This window comes from Anabas testudineus, chromosome 2 (assembly GCF_900324465.2).
Source record: "Anabas testudineus chromosome 2, fAnaTes1.2, whole genome shotgun sequence".
NCBI lineage: Eukaryota > Metazoa > Chordata > Actinopteri > Anabantiformes > Anabantidae > Anabas > Anabas testudineus.
This window is the reverse complement of record NC_046611.1, coordinates 21,775,868-21,802,774: the sequence shown is the minus strand read 5'-3', so window position 1 is coordinate 21,802,774 and position 26,907 is coordinate 21,775,868. Positions and strand designations below refer to the sequence as shown.

The 26,907-nt window shown below is 40.2% G+C and overlaps 4 protein-coding genes across 11 annotated transcripts in view; 2 read left to right on the top strand and 2 right to left on the bottom strand.

Annotated features, from left to right (window-relative positions):
• Nucleotides 1-360: 360 nt before the first annotated feature.
• Nucleotides 361-6,014, top strand: maf1b (MAF1 homolog, negative regulator of RNA polymerase III b). Its single transcript, XM_026362007.1, has 8 exons — nt 361-899; nt 1,495-1,583; nt 3,419-3,550; nt 3,744-3,906; nt 4,015-4,136; nt 4,255-4,374; nt 4,589-4,681; nt 4,861-6,014. Exons 2-8 carry the CDS (start codon nt 1,501-1,503, stop codon nt 4,883-4,885), a joined length of 738 nt encoding a protein of 245 aa, XP_026217792.1. The 5' UTR covers nt 361-899; nt 1,495-1,500; the 3' UTR covers nt 4,886-6,014.
• arl8 (ADP-ribosylation factor-like 8) lies at nt 5,804-12,986 on the bottom strand. The gene is made up of 6 exons (XM_026362008.1): nt 12,579-12,986; nt 10,625-10,685; nt 10,394-10,541; nt 9,266-9,349; nt 8,926-9,077; nt 5,804-7,730 (listed from the first exon to the last, which is right to left on the bottom strand). The coding sequence occupies exons 1-6, from the start codon at nt 12,622-12,624 to the stop codon at nt 7,682-7,684; spliced, it is 540 nt and encodes a 179-aa protein (XP_026217793.1). The 5' UTR covers nt 12,625-12,986; the 3' UTR covers nt 5,804-7,681.
• On the top strand, nt 12,276-20,692 carry nsun6 (NOP2/Sun RNA methyltransferase 6). 4 transcript variants are annotated; one of them, XM_026362004.1, is made up of 12 exons: nt 12,276-12,350; nt 14,540-14,643; nt 15,042-15,197; nt 15,333-15,430; nt 15,860-15,966; nt 16,246-16,399; nt 16,940-17,021; nt 17,104-17,223; nt 17,580-17,724; nt 17,809-17,954; nt 19,402-19,527; nt 19,636-20,692. In XM_026362004.1, exons 2-12 carry the CDS (start codon nt 14,569-14,571, stop codon nt 19,813-19,815), a joined length of 1,389 nt encoding a protein of 462 aa, XP_026217789.1. In that variant the 5' UTR covers nt 12,276-12,350; nt 14,540-14,568; the 3' UTR covers nt 19,816-20,692. The 4 variants fall into 4 exon arrangements, with proteins under 4 accessions (XP_026217789.1, XP_026217791.1, XP_026217787.1 ...); XM_026362006.1 differs by lacking the exon at nt 12,276-12,350 and adding an exon at nt 14,074-14,120 and having other exon boundaries at nt 15,336-15,430; XM_026362002.1 differs by lacking the exon at nt 12,276-12,350 and adding an exon at nt 14,074-14,120.
• Nucleotides 20,693-21,464: 772 nt separating this feature from the next.
• Nucleotides 21,465-26,907, bottom strand: part of cacnb2a (calcium channel, voltage-dependent, beta 2a) — a 61,054-nt gene continuing 55,611 nt past the window's right edge. For all 5 annotated transcript variants that reach the window (XM_026363550.1, XM_026363552.1, XM_026363553.1 and 2 more), the window contains 3 exons: nt 26,061-26,156; nt 25,494-25,661; nt 21,465-24,564 (listed from right to left, as the gene is read on the bottom strand). In XM_026363550.1, coding sequence (XP_026219335.1) covers nt 23,776-24,564; nt 25,494-25,661; nt 26,061-26,156 — 1,053 coding nt within the window. In that variant the 3' untranslated portion in view covers nt 21,465-23,775. The remainder of the gene's footprint in view (nt 24,565-25,493; nt 25,662-26,060; nt 26,157-26,907) is intronic.

Sequence of the window (26,907 nt, the reverse complement as noted above, 5' to 3'; positions counted from 1 at the left end):
ATAACAGCAAGATAACAAAGAAAAGAGGGTGAATGTAGAATTGTTGAATGTAGAGGGTGCTATTTATTATTTTATATATTTACTTATTTTTGTGTTACTAACTGACTATTGCTAACATTGAGATCTTACAACAACTCTGTATATGCAGTATATGTTTTGCATTTTTTGTTTCAGGCAAACAAACATCTCAGTCAAGCCTCTAGTTAGGGGCCTGACTGATCTCACTTTGACCAATCACCCGAGGCTTATAGTTTTATGGACAGGAAAGATAACCAATCACCAAACAGATTTTTGCACATAGTGGGCGTGTACGCCGTAGACCTATAAATAATGAGCGTCTTGGTTTGCACGTACAGTAGCTGCTGTTGTTTTGATGAGAGTAGGTGTGTTTAGGAGATAACTGGCGATTTATATCAACATTGACCAGCTTTGGTAAATTAGGCTATATAGCTCGTTTGTTGATACTTTTCTGATCAAGTCGCTTGGAAAAAGGCGACTTGATCTAGCTAATCCAAATCGCTTTGTAAAATTAGGTCGAAAGGGATGCCGCTGCAGACAGACTCCGACGGACGCAAACTGTCTTTGGATGTAATCTCATCACATTTAATCGGAAGGAGCAGCTTTTCTATAAATTTAAAAGGCCTCATGATAAGTCATTCTCGACCGAGTGTTTTTGTAAGGTGCTTAAGCTTGAGCGCGAATTAATAGCTGAGCTGTAAAGTGAAGATACGAGCGTCAATAGGCAGTTGGCTAACCGTTAGCTAACGTTAGCTGGTCATCAACAAAGCGGGGATCGTTAATCTGCGTCGCCGAAATAACAGGTTAAAACCAGGAGTCTCTACAGCCAACGGACTGCTTTTTAATCCACCGTTTTCTGACGGTACTGAAAATACTGCACGGTGAGTAAACTGTGGTATAATATCGATGTAGTTACTTCACCAGGAAGATCATTTTTTAACTTGAGGGTGGGGGAGGGGCGGTGGTTTCCAGAAACAGGAAATTGTTAGTTTTTAATCCAAATGTCCTTCATGGGGCGCCGTAGCCCCTACTGCTAATTAGCCATGTTGACAACAGTTGTTTTGTAGCTGATTAAGTTAACATCACAAAGCAGCGGTACATGAACTGTCTAACTAAGATCTCTGTTTACACCACTGGCAGGTACAGTTAGGACTCTTCATTAAAGTCCTGCGTAAGTGAAAGAAAAAGAGTCAGGGAAGGGTGTTTTACTTTCAATATCCTCTGGCTTATTTTCTTCGTCATATATCATTACGAACGCAATATTTGGGTCTTCAAGGGTTTTCCTTTCGTTGCCTATATAAACACGTGTGCAACTGGTGTTTATTTAAGAGTAAACAAGAATCTGCTCACTATTTTCTGAAATCGTTTTGTTGTTTGGTTTGTAAAAGTTCATAAAAGAGAAAGTGAGAAGTGCCTAACACACCTCTAACTGTTGATTAACACTAGATTTCTATTTCTGACCTTTTTGTTTTTTAGGCCACAATGAAACTATTGGAAAACTCCAGCTTCGAGGCCCTCAGCTCTCGACTGTGTGTTGAAACAGGAGAGTCTCGCATCCTTGGCCGGTAAGAGATCGTAGATCCTTAGCTTGTATTACAGTACAAGTTTATCAATCCTACTTTGGACAGTGTGTTTTGAACCACTTGTTATGCACCTAACACAACAACAGGCAAAATATTCCAAATGTGCACAGAACAAAATTACATTTGCAGCAGTATTTGCAGCGTGGACAGCTAAGTCATTTTTTTAATATCAGGAGATTAGAGCAGTTGGGGCCCTGCAGGGCAAGCAGAAGAAACATCCAGGACACACTAGCTGCTAGCCCTGGGGTTATGCAGGCTCAACTCACTCACAAGGTGTATTTTTGTACAAGCTCAACAGGAACATCGGCATAACACAATGAGGCCTCAGACCCTGTTTTAAAAAGATGAACCACTGGAGGGTTTTAGTTTTTAAGAAAAGTGTTGTCTGGTATCTTGTCATGAAACAAGTTAAGAGTATGAGAGGTGTGGCTCGTTCAGAGATCACAAACTCGTAAATGGGGCTAGTAGAGCAAACAAGTATGTACATGTTATGCAATATCATGATAAGACTTCTGCACCACAAATCTACTTTGAGAGGCCACAGTGAAAGTTAATAACTAACAGGGATTAGATGTTTTTGACCCAGCAAACTGTAAAAACATTACAGTGTGTTCATGTTATGTAACATATTCTGTAGTTATAGTGACAGTGTAGTTGCATAAAGGGCAGTGGGTTGTGGAGTTATGCAGCCCAGTCTGACTGTGGGTGGTGAAACTGAGCTTCTGTAGTGTTGTGACCTAGAGTGACGCACATCGTGGTGTCCTCTCGCAACACTCTGTGGAGACTGGTGTGAAATGTGTTTCAGCTGTGTATATACATGCACGTAAACGCATACTGTAACACTATATGATAGCTGACTAATGCGGGAGCTGCCAAGGCTGCTGGTGTTTAGGCAGCTTAATGGATTAGTGAGGCAGCACATCCTAGCAGTGGGACCATCACACTGCATGCCTTAACTGCCGATATACCCCCACCAGTTGTGCAGCAGGTTTATAACATCTGCTGCAGATCAAGTGTATATGATCAAGCCACAATTCACCTGTCCGATAGGAATGGTTGAAGTTCTCTGATTAGTTAAAATATAAACATATTTAATTACAATGCTATGGAAAGTTCAACTGTCCGTGTTTGCACAAAAAGTGAATAAATGGTACATTAATAATCCAATGGTACCTTAATATACAGACGTGTGGAAGCTGTGGACAGAGCTGTGTGCAGTTAGATAGGTAATGGTAAATAGTGCTGTAGTGTTAATGGTGTTTCTGCCCTGTCACTGGTTACCCACAGTGTTTTGTCGACATGTCAGCGATTTTGTGTGTGTGTGTATATATGTGGAAAACTGGAGCAGTTATTTCCACCACACTATCCTCTGCTACCCAGTGTCTCTATAATTAGTCCAGCAGGGCCAGAGAGGGTCTCAGTAGACAGTCCTAAAGTTGCACAACCTTTGCTCTTGCATAACCTCTGTGTAGGCGGCGAAAAAGTAAACAACTGCACACCAGGCGGCACTATGTATGTGTGTATACAGAACTGTCTGACCCAGAGACATGATAGAGCATGTAAGAAATTTTAGCACCGACTTGTGGTAGTCATGTTTGTGCAGATAGGATTTCAGGTAGAGAGACATGGACTATATTGATAAGTCAAATTCTGGGTCATGTTGCAGCGTTGCAAGTTTTTTTTAGTTGTCCTTAATCATTATAATAATGTCAAATTAACCAGCTGCAGCCAGCGTGTGTCCCTTAATGTATTGTGTAGTGGTGTGTTTAACCTAATGGATAATCTTACATGTAAATGTAAATATTTCTATCCTACAGGATTGAGAGCTACTCCTGTAAGATGGCAGGAGACGATAAACACATGTTCAAGCAGTTCTGTCAGGAGGGGGAACCTCATGTCCTGGAGGCTCTGTCTCCCCCTCAGTCCACCAGCACCACCAGCCCTTCACAGTGAGTGCAACAATTACTGAAAATGAATATCAATAATAAAGAACAGAGACAGTGGCACTGAGATTGATGATGATGATGATGATGATGATGTAGTAGTAGTAGTAGTAGTAGTAGTAGTAGTAGTAGTTTTTTTATTAATTTTGTTTTATATAAATTTTAATTCGAGTGTCTGTTGTTGTTGTTTTCTGTCCAGGCTTGGTAAGAGCAGTGAAGATGGGGAGAACCCTCTGAGTGACAAGTGTTGCAGGAAGACTTTATTCTACCTCATCACCACACTCAACGAGTCCTTCAGACCAGACTATGACTTCAGTGCGGCACGAGCCCACGAGTTCAGCAGAGAACCGAGTCTCAACTGGGTCAGTAAAGTCTGACTGCCGTAGCAAGCCAGATATTTGGCATTTTGTAGTAGTAGTAAAGTAAGTAAAAGCATTAAATATAAGAATTTTAATGTGGCTTCTTTGCAGGTGGCTAATGCTGTAAACGGCAGCTTGTTCTCAGCTGTGGGGGAAGAGTTCAACTCTCTTGGGCCCGAGCTGTGGAATGCCATCGACCAGGAGATCAACCTGCAGAGCTGTGACATTTACAGGTGGGAGACGCACACAGACACTTACTGTAGCACATCATACAGCAGAGAACTGTTGGCTGCTCGAATGTTTTTGACATACCGCAAAGTGTCTTAAAGCTGGGTGTCTTATTTGTTCCAGCTACAACCCTGATCTGGACTGTGACCCCTTTGGTGAAGAAGGGAGTCTCTGGTCCTTCAACTACTTCTTCTACAACAAGAAGCTCAAGAGGATTGTGTTCTTCACATGTCGCTCCGTCAGGTCAGCAGCTGCAACGCAGACTGAATTACAGTTTGACACACACACACACACACACACACACACACACACACACATAAATAAATAAATAAATAAATGCATAGTTTATGTGTCAAGAGTCTTGTTAACATACAATAGAATCTATTACTGCTGCTATTTTAATGTTGAGCCATATAATTTGCTAATCTGATTACCAAAAATCTTTTATACTGTTCAGTGGCTTGAGTGGCTATGGTCGTGATTGTCTTGATAATGAGCTGGACATGGAGCTGGATGATGAGGAGGAATTGGATGGCTTCACTGAGGACAGGTTAGGCCCATTGTGCTTTACACTATTAACGTTATTGAATGTTGCTTCTGAAAGTCTGAACAAACGTTAGAGAGAGGAGGAACAGCAGATGTTCTGCCAGTATTGTTTCAGATTTGCTGTGCGGATGCAGGTCTTCTGTGATGAGACCTATTTTTCACAAGTTGCATTTCTCATTTTAGGTGCCTCAGAGCTCTGTGCGTGTGAACTTTCTTGATGGATGTGCCCCGGCCAAAGATGATACCTAGGATTTTCCTTCCTGTCTCCTCCCATTCTTCGCCTCATCCTACATTTTTTTATTTTTGGGATGTTGCTGCCTCATCCAAAGCCATGTTCACAGTTCGGACTAATGCATGTTTGAAACCTTCTTTTCAGCCGGCAGTGAGCTGTGTACCATGAGATCTCATGATCACTTTAAGCTTCTTCACTCAACATTCAAATGACTTTATTAATCCCAGTGTTGCAGGTTAAATTCTCCAGTGCTCAATGCTCCAAGCCCAAACAGCACACATTAACATGGGGGCTTCTGTTTATCTGCCACATTTCCAAAGACGCCACTTGGGACTTCAGAGAAGGAAGTCTTATCATGGATACGTGGGCAAGGAAAAGAGACTGTGTTGAGTGTCTTGCAAATGATGTCAAACAGCGGAGCCCAGAAAACACCAGCATCAATGAAAGTGATATAGTTAAACCTTGATATTCCAAACTGGGAACGAGCTGAGCTGGAGCTAAGACTGACTGATCAGCTGAAAGCTCATGTTATTCATTGTTGCTACTTTTGTGTGTTGCTTTTTATGTGTGACAGTGACATTACTGTGGAAATTTTTTTGTAGCACAGTTTGAGATCTAAAACCGCTTCATTTATAACCGTATTATTGAATCTATTGAATTACTGCAAACGCTTGTCTGTGTTTCTAAGACAGGAGGGCACGGCCAGGGCCACTTTTGGCTTCGAAGTTGCAGCTTAGAAAACATATCAGCTCTTAGCAGATGTTTTTTCATTTTTTTTTAATCGTCTTTTAGATTCAGAATGTTTCCTTGTCATCTTAACCTACTGACCTGCAGTTCTAAATGTGTCTTGCCAGTGTTCTTTTTTTTTTGTTTTGCTCTTTACCTTGTTGTAAAGGTTTCATTGAAAAGTGAATGTATAGTAGAATTTAGAGGAAAACCCTTAACAGAAAAATGGCTGATGTGTTCAACAATATTTCCCAGAAATAAGCTCCTCTTTACATTCTTAACTGGTGGGTAGGAGTTCTGTTTTTTTTTTTTTTCTTGATTGCTATGTGCTTTGATTGGCCTGATATATTGAAGATGTGAATAAACTGTTTTAATCAGACCACCCTGGTCCTATTCAGACTCGAAGTTCAAAACAAACTTTTATTGAAAACACAACTGAAATACAGGACATGACCCGGACTAGACACCACTACTCTGACATTATATGATCAGTTCCTTTGCTTTGTGACAGCACGATTTAAAAAAAAGTGCTAAGAGCCTGTGGGGCTGCACAGGTCAGCTGTTTCTTGTTGGTGTAAAAATACCTTTTCCCAACAACAGAGACACAGAAGTTCTATCAGACTGAGATGGACACCAGTTTTCATCCGTGTTTGGATTCTGACTCAAACTCATGCATCTTTTTCCCATTTGGCCACTATGGAACAAGGTATAGAAGGTTTCACAGTGACACATGCATAGACCTGTTAGTTGAAGGAATTCTCATACTAGGTTTGAAGATGGCGATAAGGGTATTAATCATGGCAGACTGTCACAGGTGGTCCAGACACAACAGCTTACTTAAGGCTGAGGATCAAGTAATGTAACTGTTGACCAAGACCTTAAACTTAAGATCATCCCCGTCGCTACTGAACCATCAATCCAGATGGTTTACAAGTAACATTTTCTCATTATTGTGGCACCTAATTGATGACGACTTATTCTGAACTTTTTAAACAAAGTACAAAACATGAAGAGGAATACGTGCCAACATAGCTGCAAAAGTTTCATGAAAAGGTAATATTGAGATGCAGTTGATCAGTCTCAAACACTTGCAGAGCACCAATGATCGTCCGTTTAAAACAGTTCCAGTTGATAAACTAGGCAACAAAACAACTTAAAAAAAATCATAATGCATCATAGACACAAGTGTTTAAATTTAAAATTGTGTTATTAAATTTGAGCTTGAAATAATGTTTTAGCCATTTAATGTTTTGCTGAATGGTTCACTTGATTTCCTTTTGTTCCAGGAGGTTCAGATAAGGAAAAATATAAATGCAGTTTGAACACTTTAAACCTTAAAAAAAAAAAAAAAAAAAAAAGCTGAACAGGCTTAAAGTTAATAAAAGGGAGATTTCAGACTTTACCACAATTGAAAATGGCATCAATAAGCTATAGTTTGGGAAAAACCACCAGCAGTGTAGCTTATAAAACTGAAACAACACCTAACAGATACCACTAGTGAAAAAAAAAAAAAAAAAAACAAAGTCATGAGAACATTGTTGTTTAGTCCTGATGAGCTATGTGCAGAACTCGGTGCCACCTTCATCATCAATACTGCTCGTAATCCCTTTAAATTTGACCTGAACATAAACAAACTCATCCATGTGATGTTTATACTAGACATGATATGATATAAAATAATGCAACATGATATGTATGTAGTGTAAATTATCCATGTTCAGTACAACCCTGCCTCACACGTGGAGATGTTCTGAACTTGAGTCCTGTTGAAATAATTGTCTTCTTTGCAGTAGGAGCGACTTTTCATTCCACAACCAGGTCTGTCCATTAGTTCTACTCACGTCTCTACTGACTGGGAGAAGCATCAGCTTCATTGCAACAATTAAGCTGCGGAAATGTCAATGCTCCCGTCCTGCGCCTGCGTCTCCAGGTCAAAGTCAAACTTTGTCATTAAAAAAATAAAAAGTAACAATAAGCCAGTAAGGACAAGCTGTTGTGCCACCATGCAGGTGGTGCAAGTAGTCAGGCCAGGCAACTGAGTGGGGGCTATCTGAGTCCAGCTCTGGACGTCATCCACTCAAGGCCTTGGCATAAACTGGAAAAAAACAAAAAGATAAACACATTAGTGGTAGAAAAGATTTTTAAAAGCCTCTTAAGTCCTGCTGATGATATGATCTCATTTGTTGTCTTAATGTCTATAACACCTGGCAGATTTCACTGTCAATTGTATTTATTGTTAAGGCAATAATATCCTGGAGTTGGGTGAATGAAGCCTTCTGTGGCTTTGAGGCTTTCTTCATGTTAAAAAAAAAAAAAAAAAAAAAAATCCAAATGCTGCAGCAGGAACTGTGACATCTAGTGGTCTGCAGAAATCACAGCAGTGCTAAAGCACAACACCCTAGATTCATCCTCCAATGTTTCCAGTAAAAGTCCATTATGTCTGTGCAATATATATATTTATAGCTAAAAAATTTTTTTTCATTTTTTGAACTGGTGTCATAAATGCACAAATAATTCTGCAATATATAAAGGCCACAGTATTTTTGTTGACCAGTGTCTACTGTGGGTTTACTTTTATCATTTATCTTTGTTTCACGAGTCACAACTTAATGATATAAATTGGAAATTTAAAAAGGTTAATTTAAAAAATTTAATAAAATACTATTTTCATCATTAAGTAGTTATGGAGAAGATCACACAGGCATATAAATATGTACTTATCCTCTATGTCTTCTTATCCAAGTTATGTGAGAACTAAGTGAGTCTTTAGCTTAGCTAGCAAATGAGCCTTTCTGGCAAAGCATTGTGACACAAACAACTAGGTTCATTTGGACCAGTGCTTCTCAAATAGTAGGGCACGCCCCCCTGTGACGCCAGGAAACATGCTTTTATGCCGTACTTGAATATGCACGTATGCGCACTGCACAGAGCGGGAGGTTTTAAGTGTAGTGAACAAACCCTCAAGAGACAACAAGGAAAATATTTAACAGGGATCAAAAGAAAGAGAGGTAATGAGACAAACGAAAGTCACCCAAAAGCTAAGACGAGGAAATATGACGAGGGTTATGTAGCGCTTGGGTTGGCTATGGTGGGAGACGAGGAAAGACCGATAGCTATACTGTGTCGGGGGGGCGGCTTTTGTGTGTCAGTCACTTTGTGCTAGACACTGCTGAGGTACAATACCAACAGCTGCCACAGTGCTGCATCAAATCATCTGTATTTCTCTTTTTAAAAATCAATCTTGAATTAATTAACATTCTTGCTTTGTGAATATCAACAATATGTCTTACCCCTCTCCTGTAAGTGCACAGCAGGACTGTATGTGCCAGGGGTGGTCTTTGATGGAGCTCAGGGTGAGGTACTTGGAGATCTCCGCTGCAGACATACAGTCCTTCATATCCTGCTTATTGGCAAATATCAACACAGCTGCTTTCCGCAGGTCCTGAGAGAGACGACAGAGAGCAATCAGACGATAACCCTGAGCCCTGCCACTGCTGGACCTCAACCTCTAAACATTGCAGCTGGGTGGAAAAGTCTACCCTCAATGGAAAATCAATGTCCATTACAAAAATAGAGTCAGTTCTGTATAGTCTGGGTCTTTATGGCTACACTCTAAGATGGGAGTTTTACCTCATGAGCCAACATCCTGTAGAGCTCCTCTTTAGAGATGGCCAGCCTCTCTCTGTCTGTGCTGTCCACCACCAGGATGATGAACTGCAGAGTAGGAGACAGAAATCACACTGAGTGGCCTCGTTTCAAAAGACATGAAATGCAACACAGCGGGTGGTCATTTCCAGGCCAGGGGCCTCACAATGGCTACTGGTGACAGCTATGCTAATAACCTCAGCTTGAATGAGAGAGAGGGACCCTGAATGACAAAAGCTCAAAGACACGTTAATTTTGAAGAGATGTGAGAGACAGCATTTAAACTAAGGCAACGACTCAGGAAAAGGACTCTTTTTGTATTGTGAGCAAATGAGTCAGCACGTGTTATCCAACATGAATGTGACCCTGATCACTGCCAGGGTATCACAGGTTACTATAGTAACTGTAAAGTCCTTGGTAACTACTATTGTAAAAGACATTTATGGTTTCTAACTTGTCTGCCTCTTTCTTTACCACAAATATAATTCAATGTTAATCATTAATACCAGTTTAATTTGTTACCATAAATGATCAATCGAAAGAAAAAAAATCCATCAGCCAAAAAATTCTATACATATAGAAACAGATTGACTAGCAATATTTGCAAACCTATTTTCTTTCCATCACCTAATAATTCCACTTTAAACTGACGATAATTGTGTTTTCTAGCAGAGATGTGTAGAGGAGTCAGGTCATCTGTGACGTGACCCTGTTGTTTATTCATGGCTTATTGTGTGGTACAAATATGTTAAGAACTCAAGTTAAAGACCCTAAATCATGTAAAGGTTTGTGTGTGATCTGAATGAAGCAGAAATATGTGCAACAATTAAAAAGCATCTGGCAGATGTTACAATTTAGGAAAGTTGAATCCATATGGTTGTAGAGAGTATCCTTTAAAACATCTGTCCCTGCCTCCTGCTCTTCTTTTCTCTCTCCCTTCTTTAAACACTGAGGAGGCTCTGACCCATGCTCTGCTGCTCAGACGGGCCTCTTTGTGAAACTGTGACCTCTGACTTGGGCGGCCCCTGTCGCCGTTTGTGCTCTGAACAAACACACCACCTGCTACACTCAGAAAGAAAATAGCTGCTGGACAGTAGAGCTTGAATTTCTCACCTCTGTATTGGAGTAGTAGGTGTTCCAGGAAGACCTGAGAGACTCTTGCCCTCCTATATCCCACATCAGGAAGTGAGTGTTCTTCACCACTATTTCTTCCACGTTGCTTCCGATGGTGGGGGATGTGTGAACGACTTCGTTCATCAGACTTAATAAAGCAGGAAAGAACAGTCAACACTTGCAAGTATAGTTTCATAACGCAAAGAGGAAATCTTACAGAAAAATACTTACAATTGGTAGAGTATAGTGGTTTTCCCTGCATTGTCTAGTCCAACAATGATCACCTTGTGCTCTGAAAAACAAACAGTATATTAACAGTGTGATTTCCATGCTCTTTATGAAACACTCAATGTACAACAGAACACTGTTCCCAAGAATGTGTAAAATAATTCTCTTTACTGTCAGTCACTGTAAAAATATACATTTTAGTCTATACAATACATTCACATTGTATAGCCCGTCCATTCAAAAGCATAAATGCTGAACTTCCTTCCTCAAATATTCCCATCGTCCAGGCACAGCTTGAACTAAAGTAACTTCCAACCATTCATGAACCCAGTTAGCACAGACTGCAAAAATAGGGGGTTTGATCACAGTAAAACAGGGAAGTGTAACAGGCTAAAAGCAGAATCGGAGGTGACGTATAGATGTCAAAAGATCCCACTTTAGTGGTTTGACTTTTATGGACGTCTGAGAGGAAGGAAGTCTGGTCAGAGGGCTCGCAGTTTGACAGTACTGCTTCCTTTAAACAGGAGCGATTATCCTTACATCAAAACTAATATGTAAATGTAATGATTGCTTTTTAATATATATTTTTTACTTTTTAATTGATGATTTATTGCACTTGATGGGTTTATTCTGAAATGGTGAATGTGTCAAAGCTGAATTACAAACTTATTCTGGCCGCATGACACAGGTGTCTTCTACAATGCAGTGCACTACAGGGGTTTAAAGCTTCTACAGCACATCATGCAGCAAGAGGTTTCAGAATAAAAGAAAGAGGTAAAGTCACATTTAAAGGGGCAACTTTAAAACTGACAGAACCAGTACTGCTCTGAGTAATTACTTTTCTAATAATCTGATTACATGAACTACTAGCCTGAATTTACTGGGTTCACTCAGACCTCACCATAATCTTGTTAGGTAAATGAAACTTGAGTCTGGGTAAGGTGTAATCTTGAATTACAGAAGGAATGTGCATCTCTTATGACACTACCCAAAGTCATTAAAAGAAGAGATTATCAGATAATTTTTACTGCTGGTGTACGACACAGAACGTGAAAAGCTATCTTTTGATGAAAATAGGACTGTAACAGAACCAGACCCCACATTTAACAGGATTTAACTAAACTTTACTTCTGCACAGAACTTTATTTTCTATTTCTTTGTTAAAGCTTAAAGAACCCATCTTGTGTATCACACAACTTGAAAATTACAAACTACATTTTACACTATTGAAACATTTGGCCGGGCCATGAACATGAATTTGGATGCGTCTCTCTTTGTTGATCCATTTGCTGCAATTCATAAAACTCATTTGTCATCCTGCATACAGTATACTGCTCAAGTTCCAAATATAATAAATACTCAATTGATTCAATTCACAAAATCTGGTTCCAGCTGTTCTAATATGACAGTTTGCTGTTTTTTTCCCCTTTATCATGTAGGACAGTAAACTTATCTTAGCTTTGGGCTTTGAAATATAGGCGTTTACGTGTATAACAAATATTTTGTCTTCATGTCTGTTAAAGTGAGTAACAAGTAAAGTAAGTAAAGCAGCTTGCTGGACAGAAAATGTAGATTAGTGACATTAAGCAAGCTTCCAAAAAGCCAAAGAAAACTTATGTAATGTGATGTGTCCTAGAAAGTAAAGTAAAGCTGATTGACAACTTGTTGATGACTCAAGGTAACTTCATGCTGCTCGACAAACTCATTAACAGGTTGACTAACGGAGTTGGTGAGTAGCATCGAGAAGATGTCGTTTAAGTGGTTTATTTGGTTCATTTGGTTAGTTAAATAAAGAGCGCTCACATGTCAGGACACAAAGAAATGTAGCGATAAATCTCCATCTGTTAATATGAGTCCTGTTGTTCACTTTAAGCTAACGGGCTAACAGTTCACGTTATCCCCGGTTGAGTAGCTAACGGGAGATTCTGTGAGCCGTACCAATTTCACCGTAACCCACCTTGGTTGCAGAAGAAGCTCCACAGTTTGGCAAATATGAGGCCCATTGTTCAGGGTTATACCGATGTTCGTCCGTGAGCAGAGCGGCCAGCAGCCCCGAGCTTCTCCACTCTCAAGTCTACGCCGTTACCGTCCGTGGCTGTCTGCGGCTAGCTAACACTAGCTGGTTGATCGCTTGGCCGCAAAACACCTCACCGACCTTTTTAACGCAGACTCCATGCGCTCCGGTGACATCTAAAATTTCAAAAACGCCAGGATAAAAATAGCGTGTGGTAACATAAACGTGATTCCTTATTATCGAGAGTCTAAAACGGTGGCGTTAAAGCCTCTTTAAATCTTACGGGGTCCAGGGTACAGAGCAGCTCTGTGTTGACTGCTCGGCTTCTTCTGCCCGTTAGCTGCTGGCAGTGGTCCGGTGAAAAAAGCAACCCCCGACTATTCAACCCCTTTTCCGGTTACGCAGTGACGTCATATTGCGTTCGTTTAATCCTGTGGCTTCTCTCCATCTTGAAACTATGACACTTTCTAAATGTCACCACTAAACACTTTCGACGTGGAAATTGAGTTTTAGTCATCTTTAATCCTCATTAAATAAAAAAAAGGAAAAATAATTATTAGATTGATAATAATAAATCATTATTGATAATGATAAAACTCAACTGTAGGCATGCATTGTTGGAATTTGTTCTGGAAGTTGTTAGTGTATTTATATTTTTTATCTGATGTGTTTAAATTACGTTTGTATAATTATGACAACGACAAACTATTCACACATAGCTATTGTTTGTAAAACTACTCAAGATGGATACTGATGATAATGAAAAGCTATGCTGGGTATAAAGATGAATATAGAGCTTAAACCACAAAACATTTATAGGTTTATATTTATTATCTTGTTGCTTCTAAAACATTATAGATATGTTCAAAATTAATTACAAAGAAGACCCCTGATCATATGGTAGTCATATTCTAATTTATTTTGAGAAGAGAACATTGTATTTTAATTCATGCATCCACTTATTCTTTCATTTCTGCTTTATGTCGGGCAAATTCCATATACAGAAAAAGTAGAAAAAATAAACTTCATCAGCTGATAAAAAGGGGAAGCTGGGCTGCACAAAGTCAAAGAAGACATCATCACAGGGAGAAAAGTATTCAATGAAACATAATATGACCCCCATAAAATGAGATGAATATGGCAAGATACAATAAACAAAAACGTGCTGGAGAAAGTTTATGAGTTGCAAGATGATACAGTACTTAGCTTTGTGTGCTCTGGGTTTATGAGCAACTGAATGAGTGTCTTTGAAATAAAAAAATAAATTGCAATAAGTAAGTTAGAGTTATATACTGTAACCTATATATAAATATGTCTGTTCTTTATAAAACGTCACAAAATGGATTTCTTCCCAGTTTGGATCAATTTCAGCAAATCCACCAATCACATTGTTCAAATAGTGTCATGTGATCAAGCTTTGTTGACGCATACGGAAGTAGTAGCACCGGCCATGCGAAAACATTCAGACCCACGTTCGTGCAGATCGTGAGTAAGAAAATAGATTAAAAAACTGACTTTGCATCAGATCCCCAACGACAATCCGCGTTAACTTCAATTATTCACTTGTTAAACATGAATTTAATAAGAACAATCGTTGATTATGAGGATAGGGCTGAATGGTTACAATGATGCCAGTCATACAGGTTTTAGCTTATAAATAATAAATTATCATTGGGGGACAAGCACACGAAAGTCAGTAGTCAAACAGCTTTAAATCTCTATAAATCTCTATGAACCATGAATCGTATCATGCGTCTCTGTACTGCAGCAATAGACTGCTGTGGTCATTACTGGTTTTCAGCCTCATCCTCGTTCAGATGATGATCTGTCTCACTTTCTACTGCACTACATCAGTCCTTTCCTGTCCTGTGTTTCCTCGACAAAATTTTTTTTTTTATGTACAGGTTAAAACATTTTATTAAAAGCCGAAGAAATGTCCCTTTGTCCAAGAATATCTCTGAAGCCTGAAGTCACAGAATATCTAAAGAGTGTCTTCTTAAACAAGGAGGTAAGAATTTATTTATATATTTATGTTTCTTGGAATATATTTCTCTGCTCTGAAGAATCATACATTAGCCTGAACTTTTAGATTGTTTAGTGTTTTCTTTTTTATATATTTATGATTGTTGTTTATGTAGCTGCCCACTGCTCCCCCCAGGGGGATGGGTTAAATGCAGAGGACCAATTTCATCTGTAACATGTAAATGTGACATATGACAAATAAAGGTGTTTCTTAACTGGTAAATCATTTTTCTGTGAATATGACCTCCTACAGTAGTCTAAATGTCTTTTCTGTGTAGTTGTTTTTCGGGTACAGACGTGTTTCTGGTATCCTCAGAAGTAGTTACAACCCTGGAAACTGTTCAGGGTAGTGAAAGCATCAGCCATTGTTTTTGTTGTGTTCAGGTGTTGGCCGCAGTGGGTCATCAGGAGGCAGAAAGTCGTTTCCAGAAGCTGCTCACATGTCTGACACACCCTCCTTCGTATACGTGTGTTCGGGCCAGCACTCACCTCGCTTCCTTGGATGAGATCAAACACAAGCTGGGAGAAGAGCTAAGAAATGTGAGCCTTTGTCTCAGGGCAGAAAAAAAAGAAGGTTTAAAATATATATATATATATAAATATATTAAGGTGCCCCATTTGGCAGCTGAGGTCAGTAGTGTTCTAATCATTGAATGTATTGGTTTTGTTTTGAAGCAGCAGATGTGCAGCTCATCAGCAGAGCAGGTCTCCCTGCAGATTCTTCCACATCCACAAATTCCAGATGTTCTGCTCCTTCCTGTCTATGGCCCGAGGTATGGCAGGAATGCTGAAACAGCGTCAGACACTCAGCCTGAAATTACAGTGCTGGTCCGACCACTATCCTTGAGTTTCCTAAGGCCAAACCCATGTTGAATTTCTTGAAATAAGCACTTTGAGCACACAGTATAATTTCAGTGCAGATAACAGTCATATCTCTGTTTAGCAGCACCAGTAATGCACTTTTTTAGGTGAATTTACAAATACAAAATACAAAAGTATTTACAAAAACAACTAAATGCTGGTCGACCTTCACATAGTTATGCACCTGATGACAATAATCCAGCAAAGAAAAGAATGGGGGTAAAATGATTAAGAGTAACTGACCATGGAAATATCTATATAGCCTGAAGCTGCACCGTCCAGAGATGTTCAATGCGACTCTTTTAGAAATGTATGAATTCTGTTTTCTCTTGTATTCTTAGATCTGTGAAGCAGCTTGTTTCAGAGGTGGTGGTTGGTGCTCAGTGTGGCAGTGCTGTTCTGAGAGGCGCTCATGTCTTTGCCCCGGGGATCATCGCCAGCCCCAAGTGTAAGACTCCAAGATTGTCACATCTGTAATTCAGAGTTTATCAGTCTTCAACATATTTACTTTGCTGATTATGCTTTAGGATGTTTGTTAAGAGAGAACAGGTGCAGTGAGATGCAACAAACAAAGTCAGCAAAAAGGCATCTGACAAACTCGCTGTAATGATTAATACAGAAGACGACTTCATCCTGTTTTTTTATGTTGGTCCTGACTTTGTTGTGGAGACCAGAGAATATACTTTAGGGTTTGTTTGTCTAATGTAAAACCTGTCTCTCTTCTTAGACATGAAGGCTGGAGACGTGGTTTCTGTCTTCTCTGACTTGGAGGGAAAGTGCACTCGAGGAGCCACCAGCTTCCAGGGGAAGAGAGTGTTTGTGGGAAATGGAGTTGCTGAAATGGACCGCTCCAGCATCTTCTGCAAAAATGAACCTCCCAAGTAAAGCAACATTATTTTTATTAGTACAGTTTATGACTGACTTGAAATCGAGTATCTGGCTCTGTACTCTGGAGTTTAGTAGGTGTATTCAGTGTAATAATAATAATAATGACTTAGTAATTAACTTATTAACATAAATATTAAATTAAATTAAATTAAATTAAATTAAATTAAATTAAATTAAATTAAATTAAATTAAATTAAATTAAATTAAATTAATATACTTTTATTGATCCCCTTGGGCAAATTGTGGTTGACAGCTGCCGGACAGTACACATCAGCACTACACACCTCGACAGGTAGCGAGGAGGAACCAGGAATCAAACCACTGATTTTCTTATGCTAACATCTGACTCCAGTTAGCTTTTTAGATCATTATTCAAAAGGTTCACATACTTCTTCTTGCCACTGTGCATATACACACATACTGGGCACTGAAGAGTCTTACGCGAATCAGACAATGTAGTAATTCCTCTACTACATGTATCACATTGAGTGTGTGATTTACAAAAGTTAAGCGGCTGTTTTCTCCTATTTTAGAGGTATTGGTGTTCGGATGGTAGAGCCGCTTTACCAGAGTCCCCCATTTGATGGTGTTCTGCCCAACCTGGTATTCCTACAGGTATTTCTACTAATGTATAATAGAGTAATAAGATGCAGATATGTTTATCTGTGAAATGATAATGAAATGTTACGTACTGCAGAACCTTCCCTCTGTGGTTGCGGGACATGTGCTCGGGCCTCGTCCTGGAGAACGTATTCTTGATATGTGTGCTGCACCTGGAGGGAAGACGTGCCACATTGCTGCACTCATGGGGGATCAGGTACGACTGGTAAAGTTAATGTACAGACGGCACCATGGTTAATAGTCGGGGTGTGAAAGGTTTCTTCTAAATCGCATTTAATTTACAACTGTATGTAAAATAAAAAGAGAACATATGATGTGATTTAGAGCACTGCGGTTCCTCAGAACCCTTGTTAGGTATCAATTGATCTGCCATGTGGTGTTTTTGCCAGTCCAGCAGGTAAACAGCTAATGTAATAGTTTAGCCTACTGCATTGCATTATGTAAATATTATATGTGAAAAATAGTTTTCCATTGTTTTGGTCACCGAATGCAGATGTTAAAAGGATAAAATGAATCTAAACACAGCAGTTAACAAATTTCTGTCTCACACAGGGTGAGGTTGTGGCCCTGGACAGGATCAGAAATAAGATCGATCGAATTAATCAAAATGCCCAGATATTAAACTTGCGCAGTATCAAAGCTTTTCACTTTAACAGCACTCGGGCTGTGAGCACTGACCCAACGCAGAAAACTGAAGGTACAGGTTCTGTTGAAAATCTATTTGCGATTAATCTAAGAATTCAATCAATAAATAACACATCCTTTTCTGTGCACATTCCAGGTCCTCCCTTCCCTCCTGAGAGTTTTGACCGGGTTCTGTTGGACGCCCCCTGTAGCGGCCTTGGACAGAGACCCAACATGGCCAACACCTGGAGCCTCAAAGAGATCTGCTCCTACCAGCCTCTGCAGCGCAAGTTATTCCACGCTGTAGGTTTTATCACACACAGATAACACTTTTTACATAAATTTAGGTTCTTTTTGCTTCCATCAGAGAGTTTGTCGTGTCGCATTGATAAATACTAGTTTTGGCCTGCAGGTGGCAGCATTGGGCAGTTGTACTAGAGCTGTTTGAGGTACAGTAATCCTGATCTTAAAGGGAAAATACACCTCAAAATGACATTGTAATACCTTCTTGGAAAGCCTGCTGAAAGCTGTGACTGTGAGAAACGGAACTGTAACACTGAAAGTTTGGTTTGTTTTCCACGATTTTGCACTGAATCAGGAGACAAACGCAACAGCTTTTACAACCTGCAAGGGTTTTTGAGAAAGTGAAAAAGGTTCTTTTTAGGTTAGTGCTCTGTGGTAGTGCTTGTGTAGAGCACATGTTGAAAGAGCTTCTTCAACTTGGAGGCAGCAGAAAGAAGTTGTGAACACATTAGCTGGTCACTAATTGTTGTTTGGTTTCGATGCTGACCTCTTCTCTGCCTTGGTATGGTGCGTTCATTACTGTCCTGAGAGGATGGAAAACGTCCAGCGGTTACTGGATGGTTGGTGGGAACAATGGATGTATTAAGGTGCTTCCACTCAGCCCGTGAAGCCTGCTGTGTTTAAATAAATCATGTTAATCTAAATAACTGATGAACATTAAACCTTTAACAGAGACTCGCTGATTTTTTATTGTTCTGTGGGATGTATGGTAGCAGCTACACATGTAGCAGCCCCACCAAGCTCCAAGCTCTACTTGCTTATCCTAGCTGCCAATTTTCCCTGTGGTCATTTGTACAACAAAAAAATTCCCCTGCAGCCTAAAAAGCTGCAAACTGATAACAGACAAACTACAAACAAGGTCAGTAAGGTCAGTGTCAATGTACCGTCTAGAGGCCAAACTGGAGCACTAATGTGCATGTGCTGTGAACCGTCGCATCATGGCAGCACACTGGAAGGTGGACACATGGTTTGGGTCATACTACAAATGACTGGGCTTCATCACCAGCTCCCAGAGGGTGTAGGTGTTTTTTCTCCAGTGACCACAGGGAACAGCAGTGAACTGATGCCAGACTTAGAAATGTGTTATCAGAAGTATCCTTTCATTTTCACAAAATACCAGTCTTTGCACATGAAGACTAAATGTTTCATATGATGAACTGCCTCACCTGTGTTAAAGTGCAGTGCCCAGCTGCTTCCCTGAACCTTACTGTGGGGGCTTCCAGGGCAGATGTAGCCTCAAATATGGCTATGAGAGTGGAGAGAGTGACCCAAAAGAGTGATGCTGCAGGCCAGAAAACAAAAACAAGGAGCTGAAACTCATTCTAAAAGCTCCGTAAAGTTGTCGATTTCCCTTTAGGTTTACATTGTGTTAACACCCTGTTAATAAGCAGTGTTTTTGGAAACCAAATGTACGAATCCGTGTGTGTGTGTGTGTGTGTGGTTGCAGGCAGTGCGGCTGCTGAAGAGAGGCGGGGTTTTGGTGTACAGCACCTGCACAGTGACTCTAGCCGAGAATGAGGAGCAGGTAGCCTGGGCCCTCGACACCTTTCCCTGCCTCCGGCTTCAGCCTCAGGTAGATGTATTTTAGCCTCGTGCACAGACTCTGAAGTACATCCAGAGATGTAAAGAAGGCTCGCCAAGTCACACTCTTGCTCATGTGTTTTTGTTTTTTTTTCCTCAGGAGCCTCACATTGGTGCAGAAGGCATGCTGGGAGCCGGGCTGTCACCTGAGCAGCTGCGTCTCCTCCAGAGATTCAGACCTGAGCTGAGCTGGGACGAGACAGAAATGACGGCTCCTCTCCCCTGCAGAGCCAGCAGGGACACCATCGGCTTTTTTATTGCCAAGTTCCTGAAAAACTGACTAATGTTTTCTCTTATAGCCACACACAAGTCTGTAGACGGGAAGAATAGTGTTTATATTACAACACTGTGTGCTTTGACGGGCCAGTGTTGACAAAGACACTGACTGTGCTGTTTACAGCATCTGCCTCTTAACAGCTGCTCTCTAAAACTGCGGGCCATATAGGGATAAGCTTTATAAACACCGAGGGCAGGAAAGAGAGATGCACAGGGACGGTGGAGGCATGCGGGGATGGAGACTGAATGAGTATTGGCAAATGCAGCAGTGCTAGCGTTTCCATAACAACAGTGACGACACAGCTGCCATGGTGACGGTGGATTCGCTAGATCAGGAAGTAGCGTGCAGAAAGAGGTCATGAGAGGTATTAACAATTTAGTGTCTTTGAGTGGAAGTGGAGACAAGTGAGGCTTTTAATTAGTTCTTCTGCTGCGTGGCAGAGAGAAATGATGCTGCTGTGTTTTAAATAATAAAGTACATTTAATGTCTTTATGTTACCTGGTTACACTGATTTATTGTTGGTGTAAATACTAATGTGGTTTAAATAAGTCCTCATATTTAGGATTTATAAGCTCCACGTTTTAAAATGAATGTTTAGTTTTTGTTGTTGTAAAGTGGAGCCAATTTAATGTAGATTAACAGTGCACTGCTGCATCACATAATATTTTTTTAACTGTCACATAACTATAGTGGAAGTTTAAGGTAGCTCTAGTACAGGTACCCCAAGTTTGTCCTTACATTCAGTACCTGTTTAAACATACTTACAGTGACTATAATGCATTTTAAGTGTTTGTTAATGTACAATAAAATGAAGTTATTATTTAAAGACATATTTTTCTTTATATTAAATTCATTATTTTAATGTTCGGACTGAGAGAACACACATTAAATGATTACTATACCTTTTTTGGTGTATTCCTAAATGTATTCTACATTAAAGATGAGTTAATTAGTCGAGAAAATAACTTTATTTATAATGGGAAGTTTTAGGTTTCATAGTTTATCATACATCATTGTAAGATGCATTAATAAATACTAATATCTCCTTCAGAGCAGCTACATGCAGTGCAGCTTTATGTTTTTTATAGTTCTAAAGTTACACCTGCTTAATATGGCAACAGAAGTGTAACCATTCATTTATTCAGTGCAAATTGAATTATAAGTCTCATTTTCAGGACCTCAAATATCACATCAGCTCGGTCCTTTCTGGGATAAAAAAACCAACTTAGTCTTATCAGTACATTTGCACGTCTGTCTCAAAATGTCAGTACACTGCACTTCACCTCCCTCTGCATTGATCAGAGCACTTCAGTGTGCGAAAGGTTGGACGGCTGATTAAAATCGTTGCTCTATTTACTGCAGCACTGATGATTTTAAGAGTTGTTTTTTTTGTCTCAGACCAAACCAGCTGGATCTCTTGTTTGTCTATTTTGAAGGCATCTGTGTGTCGAGAAGCAGCTTCCTATTTTAGATGCATCCCCTCAGTCTTGTCCTTTATGTCGATGTTGTCATGACGACTCAGGAGGCAAGCCGGTGAGTCTACCTCAATTTTTCAGTAGAGTTTCAGATGACTATTTATAGATGCAGCTTCCCCCCACTGTCTGCGTCTTCTGACAAAGCACACATCAGATTCCTCTCACCCTGTGTCCGTCCTTAGTTGTCAACTTTATTCTTTATATTTATCCATTATGTAAATACACATGTACACTGTTTAAAAAAACTGTAGTGCTACCAATGTAGCATAGAAATGGAGAAGTTTTTGTAATTACAATTGTCAGGCAAAATCAAAGAGAAGATGGGGTTTGGTGGTTTTGTAAACAGAGGCTCATGGACTCGCTGTTGAATTTCTTCAGTATCATGAATAAATACATGATAGCTGTGAAAATGTCATCTTAACGTCTTTTTCAAGCTTAAAGTTCAAACACCATCACTTTGCATTACATAGATCCTGTATTTTAGGGCAAGGAACAGTTGGCAAAAATGCGGAAAACCTCCTGGTAAACATTCGTTTTGCAGATGCATCTTTTAATGTACAGTGAGAAACTTACTGAGGAAATGTCCTAAAATGAAGATTCTAGTGTGACGTGGGAATTAGACAACAGTCATTAGAAAAAAGGGGTCAGACTTAATAAAAGATGAACCTTCACTGGGTTTTGTAGTAGACCTACAGTGATGACAGTGCAATGTCATATCAAACACCTTTGACTTGAGACCAAGCAGTGAATAAGTGAAAGTGTAGAATAAAGGGTGTATCAATGTTATAAAATGTATCTGGACCCATACAAAGAGCACAGTACTGCATGTTAGACAGATTGTTGTTGTAGAACTCATTTGTCTTGTAAGGCAAGACTAAGGTGCACCTCGACTGAGGCGTAAATCTGGTGGAACCAAATGTCTAAAACCATGGATGCAGAAAGAAACAAGGGGCTGAGCTGTAAATGACAGACATAAAATTCAGGGAGTGGTGTGACGCTTTGGGAAATACACTTACTAGCTGTCTCCACAAGGGTCTGATAAGAAGACCTCTTTCAGGTAAATATGAGGTTAATTACAACTAGCAGCCAGTTTTACAGACATAGACAAACTTCTGTCACCTCTGCAGGCAAGCAGAAGCAAATGCTTGCCAAATACTTATGATACTACAAGTAGAAGTACCACTTCGAAATCGATAATCAGGTTTAAGTAGTGAGAAAAGACGTTTTGACATTTAGTACAAAAAGTACAAGTACTCCCCTAAGTAACCAATTTCTCTGGTTATCGGATAGAATTACAGATTAAAAATATCTGTGTGCGTTTTAATTTAAACTTTTAATTTAAACATTAATTCTGATTTTCTTTTTCAAATTTCTAATCACACATGACTATTCTATAATAATACATCATTTATCAGTTGATTACATTTTGTATCAAGAACAAAAGTAGTGAGTAAATATACAATATTTTCCTCTGAAAAAGTACGAGTAACTCAACATTGCACTTGAGTGTAGAACTTGAGTAGATGTACGTAGTTACTTCCCACTCATCAGACAGAATCAGTCTAGCTGTTTCCAATCTAAAATAATCTAATTTGCTGCTGGCTAAAGATTCACATTTAGTCAGAGTATTTTTGAGCACCTAGCTAAAACTAAAGTAGTGTAATGTACAGTAACGATTCTGCATCACATCCTTCATGACGTTCAGTTTTTGTGTCAGAGAGGTGTTGATTCAACTTTTGAATCATTCTGGAGACTGTAGTTTGTGCTGCTGTTGAATTATATTGCACATACAGAGAAACGCTTCTATTATTTAGCTTAGCCTCAGTATAAATAATAGAAACGTCTGCCAGTGTGATGCAATAGAATTCAACACCAGCAGTTAAATGAACACATCTATAAAAGAGTTTCAACAAAAACTGAGCACGATCACCTTCATGAAGACAGAAATCACTGCAGGACCCTCGTATCAAACGGAACAGGTGTAGGTTAACTCTCGACAAGAAAGTGGACAAGTGAATTTCCCAAATTGCCAAACTGTTATTTTGAACAAAAGAGCTCTGCAAATAAAAAGTCAAATGAACCTGGTTAGTCAACGCTTGTAGTCAACAAAGCAGCAGTAGTCTGTAGGAACAAATGATTCAAGTGGTAGCAAGCAAAAAAAAAAATAAAAATAAAAACGCTAATCACAGAAAGCACTGCTCAGTACAGAAAAAATTCTGCTTTAGTGTCATGCTTTATCAAACACAGGTTTAAAATATGCATATTTGAGAATATTCATGCATATCCACACATAAACAACGTCTATGCATAGATACACACATACATATATTTATATATTTGTATCTATGTCATTAAAATCCTGCCACTGAAAAAGATGCAAGGGCATTTACAAAGGAAGTGTACATAAATAGGACACTGTGTTTCATGGTATAGCAGCACAATGGGACAACAGAATGGTCCAAATGAGCTTCAGGAGGGATTTGGTCTGTCACTGGTTGATGTAGGAGTCTCTGGCCCATTCCCCTGCATCACCCCTCTTTTTGGGAGCCACCTCCCCCTCTCGGTCCCTGTCTCTGTCCCGGTCGTAGTAGTGATGGTGGTGGTCTCGTGCCAGCCGGTGGTGGTGGTGAGAGCGCTGCTTGTTGCGTTCGTTATGGTCCTGTTCGCGCTCTTTGGAGCGGTGGTGTCCCGTGCTGTGTCCGGCCTCGTCGCCCCCACCGCGGTGATGGTGGTGGTGGTGATGATGGTTGTGGTCCCGGTGGGGCAGCAGCTCGTAACGCTGTTTTTGCTGGGGGTGCCCCTCCCCTAGATCCTCGTCCTCCTCATCCTCCTCCTCCTGGTGGAGGAGCTGAGTGTGTGGCTCGATGTAAGCCGAGTCCTTGCTCTCTCGACTTTCTCGACTCTCTCGACTCTCTCGACTTTCTCGACTCTCTTGACTCTCCCGACTCTCCCGACTCTCTGGGGTCTCCGAGTCCAAAGTTTCCTGCCTGGAGAGTCCCCTGGCTCGACTGCTGTGGTGATGGTGGTGGTGATGGTGGTTGTGATGCTCAGTCCTAGTGGAAGACGACCGGTGGTGGATGTGCTGGGCTCTCCTGGAAGACTCTGTCCTCAGGGGCCTCTCCTCCTCAGTGCCCTCTCTCTCTGCCTCCGCATCGGCGTCGGCCTGATCCTGGCTCTGGTGATGGTGGTGGTGATGGTGATGATGGTGCTGGTGATCCTCTTTAGAGCCCTTCCTCTCCACTAATGCTTTGTCTCCTTTCTGCTCTGCTGTGCTGCCCTGAAATCAGTAAAGTTTATCAGTCGGTGGTGTGACAGAAACCAACAGGAGGCACGGCAAACACACACAACCAAGACTCATGCAGAATAAGATCCACATCACACTTAAGGACTGCATTACAGTTTATGCACACTGTTTATAATATGCACTTGTACACAAAGAAATGTCATACGTGAACACACACACACACACACACACACACACACTTGCTAATCAACCATCCAACATGGGTTGACTGTGGTCCTGGATCCAAACCTGGTTAGTGTGTTTTCAGGATTTTAATCTTTTTCTATTTCAGTCCTCAGGACCAAAGTGGACTCCTTATGGATTTCTGGCACCAGATGTGTTAAAAACATTTGTGAGGGCCTCACCACACTAGTAATAACATACCAAGCTCACTCCTGCTCCTCATCATTATCAAGGTTTTCCTCATTTTCAGTCTTACATTTCCCATTGGGATGGCAGTGGATGGAGAGAGGGTCGAGGTAAGAGATTATACAGCATTTACACACTCACAAATAAGTGCCATAAACTAAATAACACACAGATATATACAGTATGTTGCTTGTTATGGAATCACAAGTCAAATAAATTCACTATATGCACTTACTAAACCCATCTTTTTCTGGCTTTAAAAAAGAATAATAAGCCAAAATCATCATGACACACTTATTTACTTATTCTTTTAGTGGCAGAAACGAACAATAATAAAGTGGACATCTGCATTAACTTTCCATCCAGCTTATCGGTGTTGTTGTTGTTTGGTGTTGTTAATGTTAATGGATTGTTGTTAACTTCACATGTTAATTGCTCATATATAAATACTTAAATATACTACATGTGATATCAATCTTCTTTCCCTTTCTGACCCTTGCAGTGTTGCCTCCACCTCCACCTTACATCCCCACCCACTGAGTCCGCACTTGTACCTGCACACCAGAGACTGGGGCTGGGCTGGAGGGCAGGGTCGCCAGAGGTGGGTTCACGGGGCTGGAGCTGGTGGGGTGAGTGCTTCTCCAGTAGGCCTCTAGATAATCAGCCATGTGCTCACATGCATCTTCCAGCTGGTTCTCGTCGAGGATGATGTCAAACATCTCCTGAGAACGCAGTAGGAAATGTGCAAAGGACTGATACTTGGACTGTTTTTGAAAAACATACATCTAAAATAATGTGTAAAGTGATCATACTGATTTACAGAAATGTCAGAGCTATATTAGAAACTGGACTGGATTAAACAGTAAACAACGCTAAGCATTCATTCTGGGAAAATCTTAAACACTAATTCCTCAAAGTTATAAGGGCACTTGCTTCGTTCTCTAAAATTATAACTAAGCAGATTATGGAAGAATAGAAATAGAACTGGCAGGAATTATAAAGCTTTCTAAAAAAAATCTGACTTCAGATGCACAAAACTAAAACCCTGAGCCAAAAACAATTACAAAGTACAAACGCTGGATTCAAATCAGGGATCATGTGGGTCCACCGCGGAGACTTACAGAAGGACACTGAGCCAGCTTGTCAGCAGCCACCATCTGGACATTGAGGTGTTTGGCCTGAGACTTGCCTCTAGACTTGATGAGCCGCTGCAGCACCTTAAGGCAAATAAGGACAATGAGTTCATGGACGTTTGGTTGCAGACAACTGACGGTTCCATCTGTGTACTTTGGCACTTTGGTTATACAGCGATGGAAACTAACTAAGTACTTTCACTTAAATGCTGTACCTAAGTTGCATTTTAAGGTTTGTGTTCTTCAATATTTTATGTTACTTTTCTATTCCTAGTGCACAACATTTCAGAGGGCTAAACTAAGCTATGCAAGTGCACAACAATCAGATATGACATTAGGAACACTTGCTGGGACAGGTGGTTTTAGTGCATGTGCACTCAAACTGGCCTGGAGCAAGATGCGATGTGCTGTGACTTCTGACACCTGTAGATCATAGTCAGCATTAAATTGTTCTGCATTGTTCTGCAGTTGTCTTGCTATCAGAATTTGGCACTTGTCCAAATTGCTCATAAGCTTCCTGCTTTATATCAATCTCAACAACTGACCTTTGACATGCTGCCTAATATATCTAAGTTTGTAGGTTTCAGGTGGACTCTGTGCTGCCTGAATAGTGTCATTATCCCTTTAAGGTTAACTCTATATGACATGGCAGGAGGAGAAAATGAAGATGTCACATGGTTTTAATGTTTGATTTATCTGTATTATTGTGTGAGTCACACTGTTGCCCCTTCGCTTTAAAGTTTGTATCGCCCGTCTCCTTAGCTATGCTTTTCTTATTGTCCATGTGTTTTTTATTGATCACTGAGTCATGAGCCTTTTTTTTTTTTTTTACACA

Coding starts and splice junctions, on each gene's coding strand:
- maf1b (XM_026362007.1), top strand. CDS start 1,501: ATGAAACTATTGGAAAACTCCAGCTTCGAGGCCCTCAGCTCTCGACTG. Junction 3,551..3,743: donor AGCACCACCAGCCCTTCACA/GTGAGTGCAACA, acceptor TTTTCTGTCCAG/GCTTGGTAAGAGCAGTGAAG. Junction 4,137..4,254: donor CAGAGCTGTGACATTTACAG/GTGGGAGACGCA, acceptor TATTTGTTCCAG/CTACAACCCTGATCTGGACT.
- arl8 (XM_026362008.1), bottom strand. CDS start 12,624: ATGGGCCTCATATTTGCCAAACTGTGGAGCTTCTTCTGCAACCAAG. Junction 9,350..10,393: donor CCTACTACTCCAATACAGAG/GTGAGAAATTCA, acceptor CCTACTCTGCAG/TTCATCATCCTGGTGGTGGA. Junction 9,078..9,265: donor ACAGGATGTTGGCTCATGAG/GTAAAACTCCCA, acceptor CGTCTCTCTCAG/GACCTGCGGAAAGCAGCTGT.
- nsun6 (XM_026362004.1), top strand. CDS start 14,569: ATGTCCCTTTGTCCAAGAATATCTCTGAAGCCTGAAGTCACAGAATAT. Junction 15,198..15,332: donor TGGGAGAAGAGCTAAGAAAT/GTGAGCCTTTGT, acceptor TTTGTTTTGAAG/CAGCAGATGTGCAGCTCATC. Junction 17,224..17,579: donor CTGCACTCATGGGGGATCAG/GTACGACTGGTA, acceptor TGTCTCACACAG/GGTGAGGTTGTGGCCCTGGA.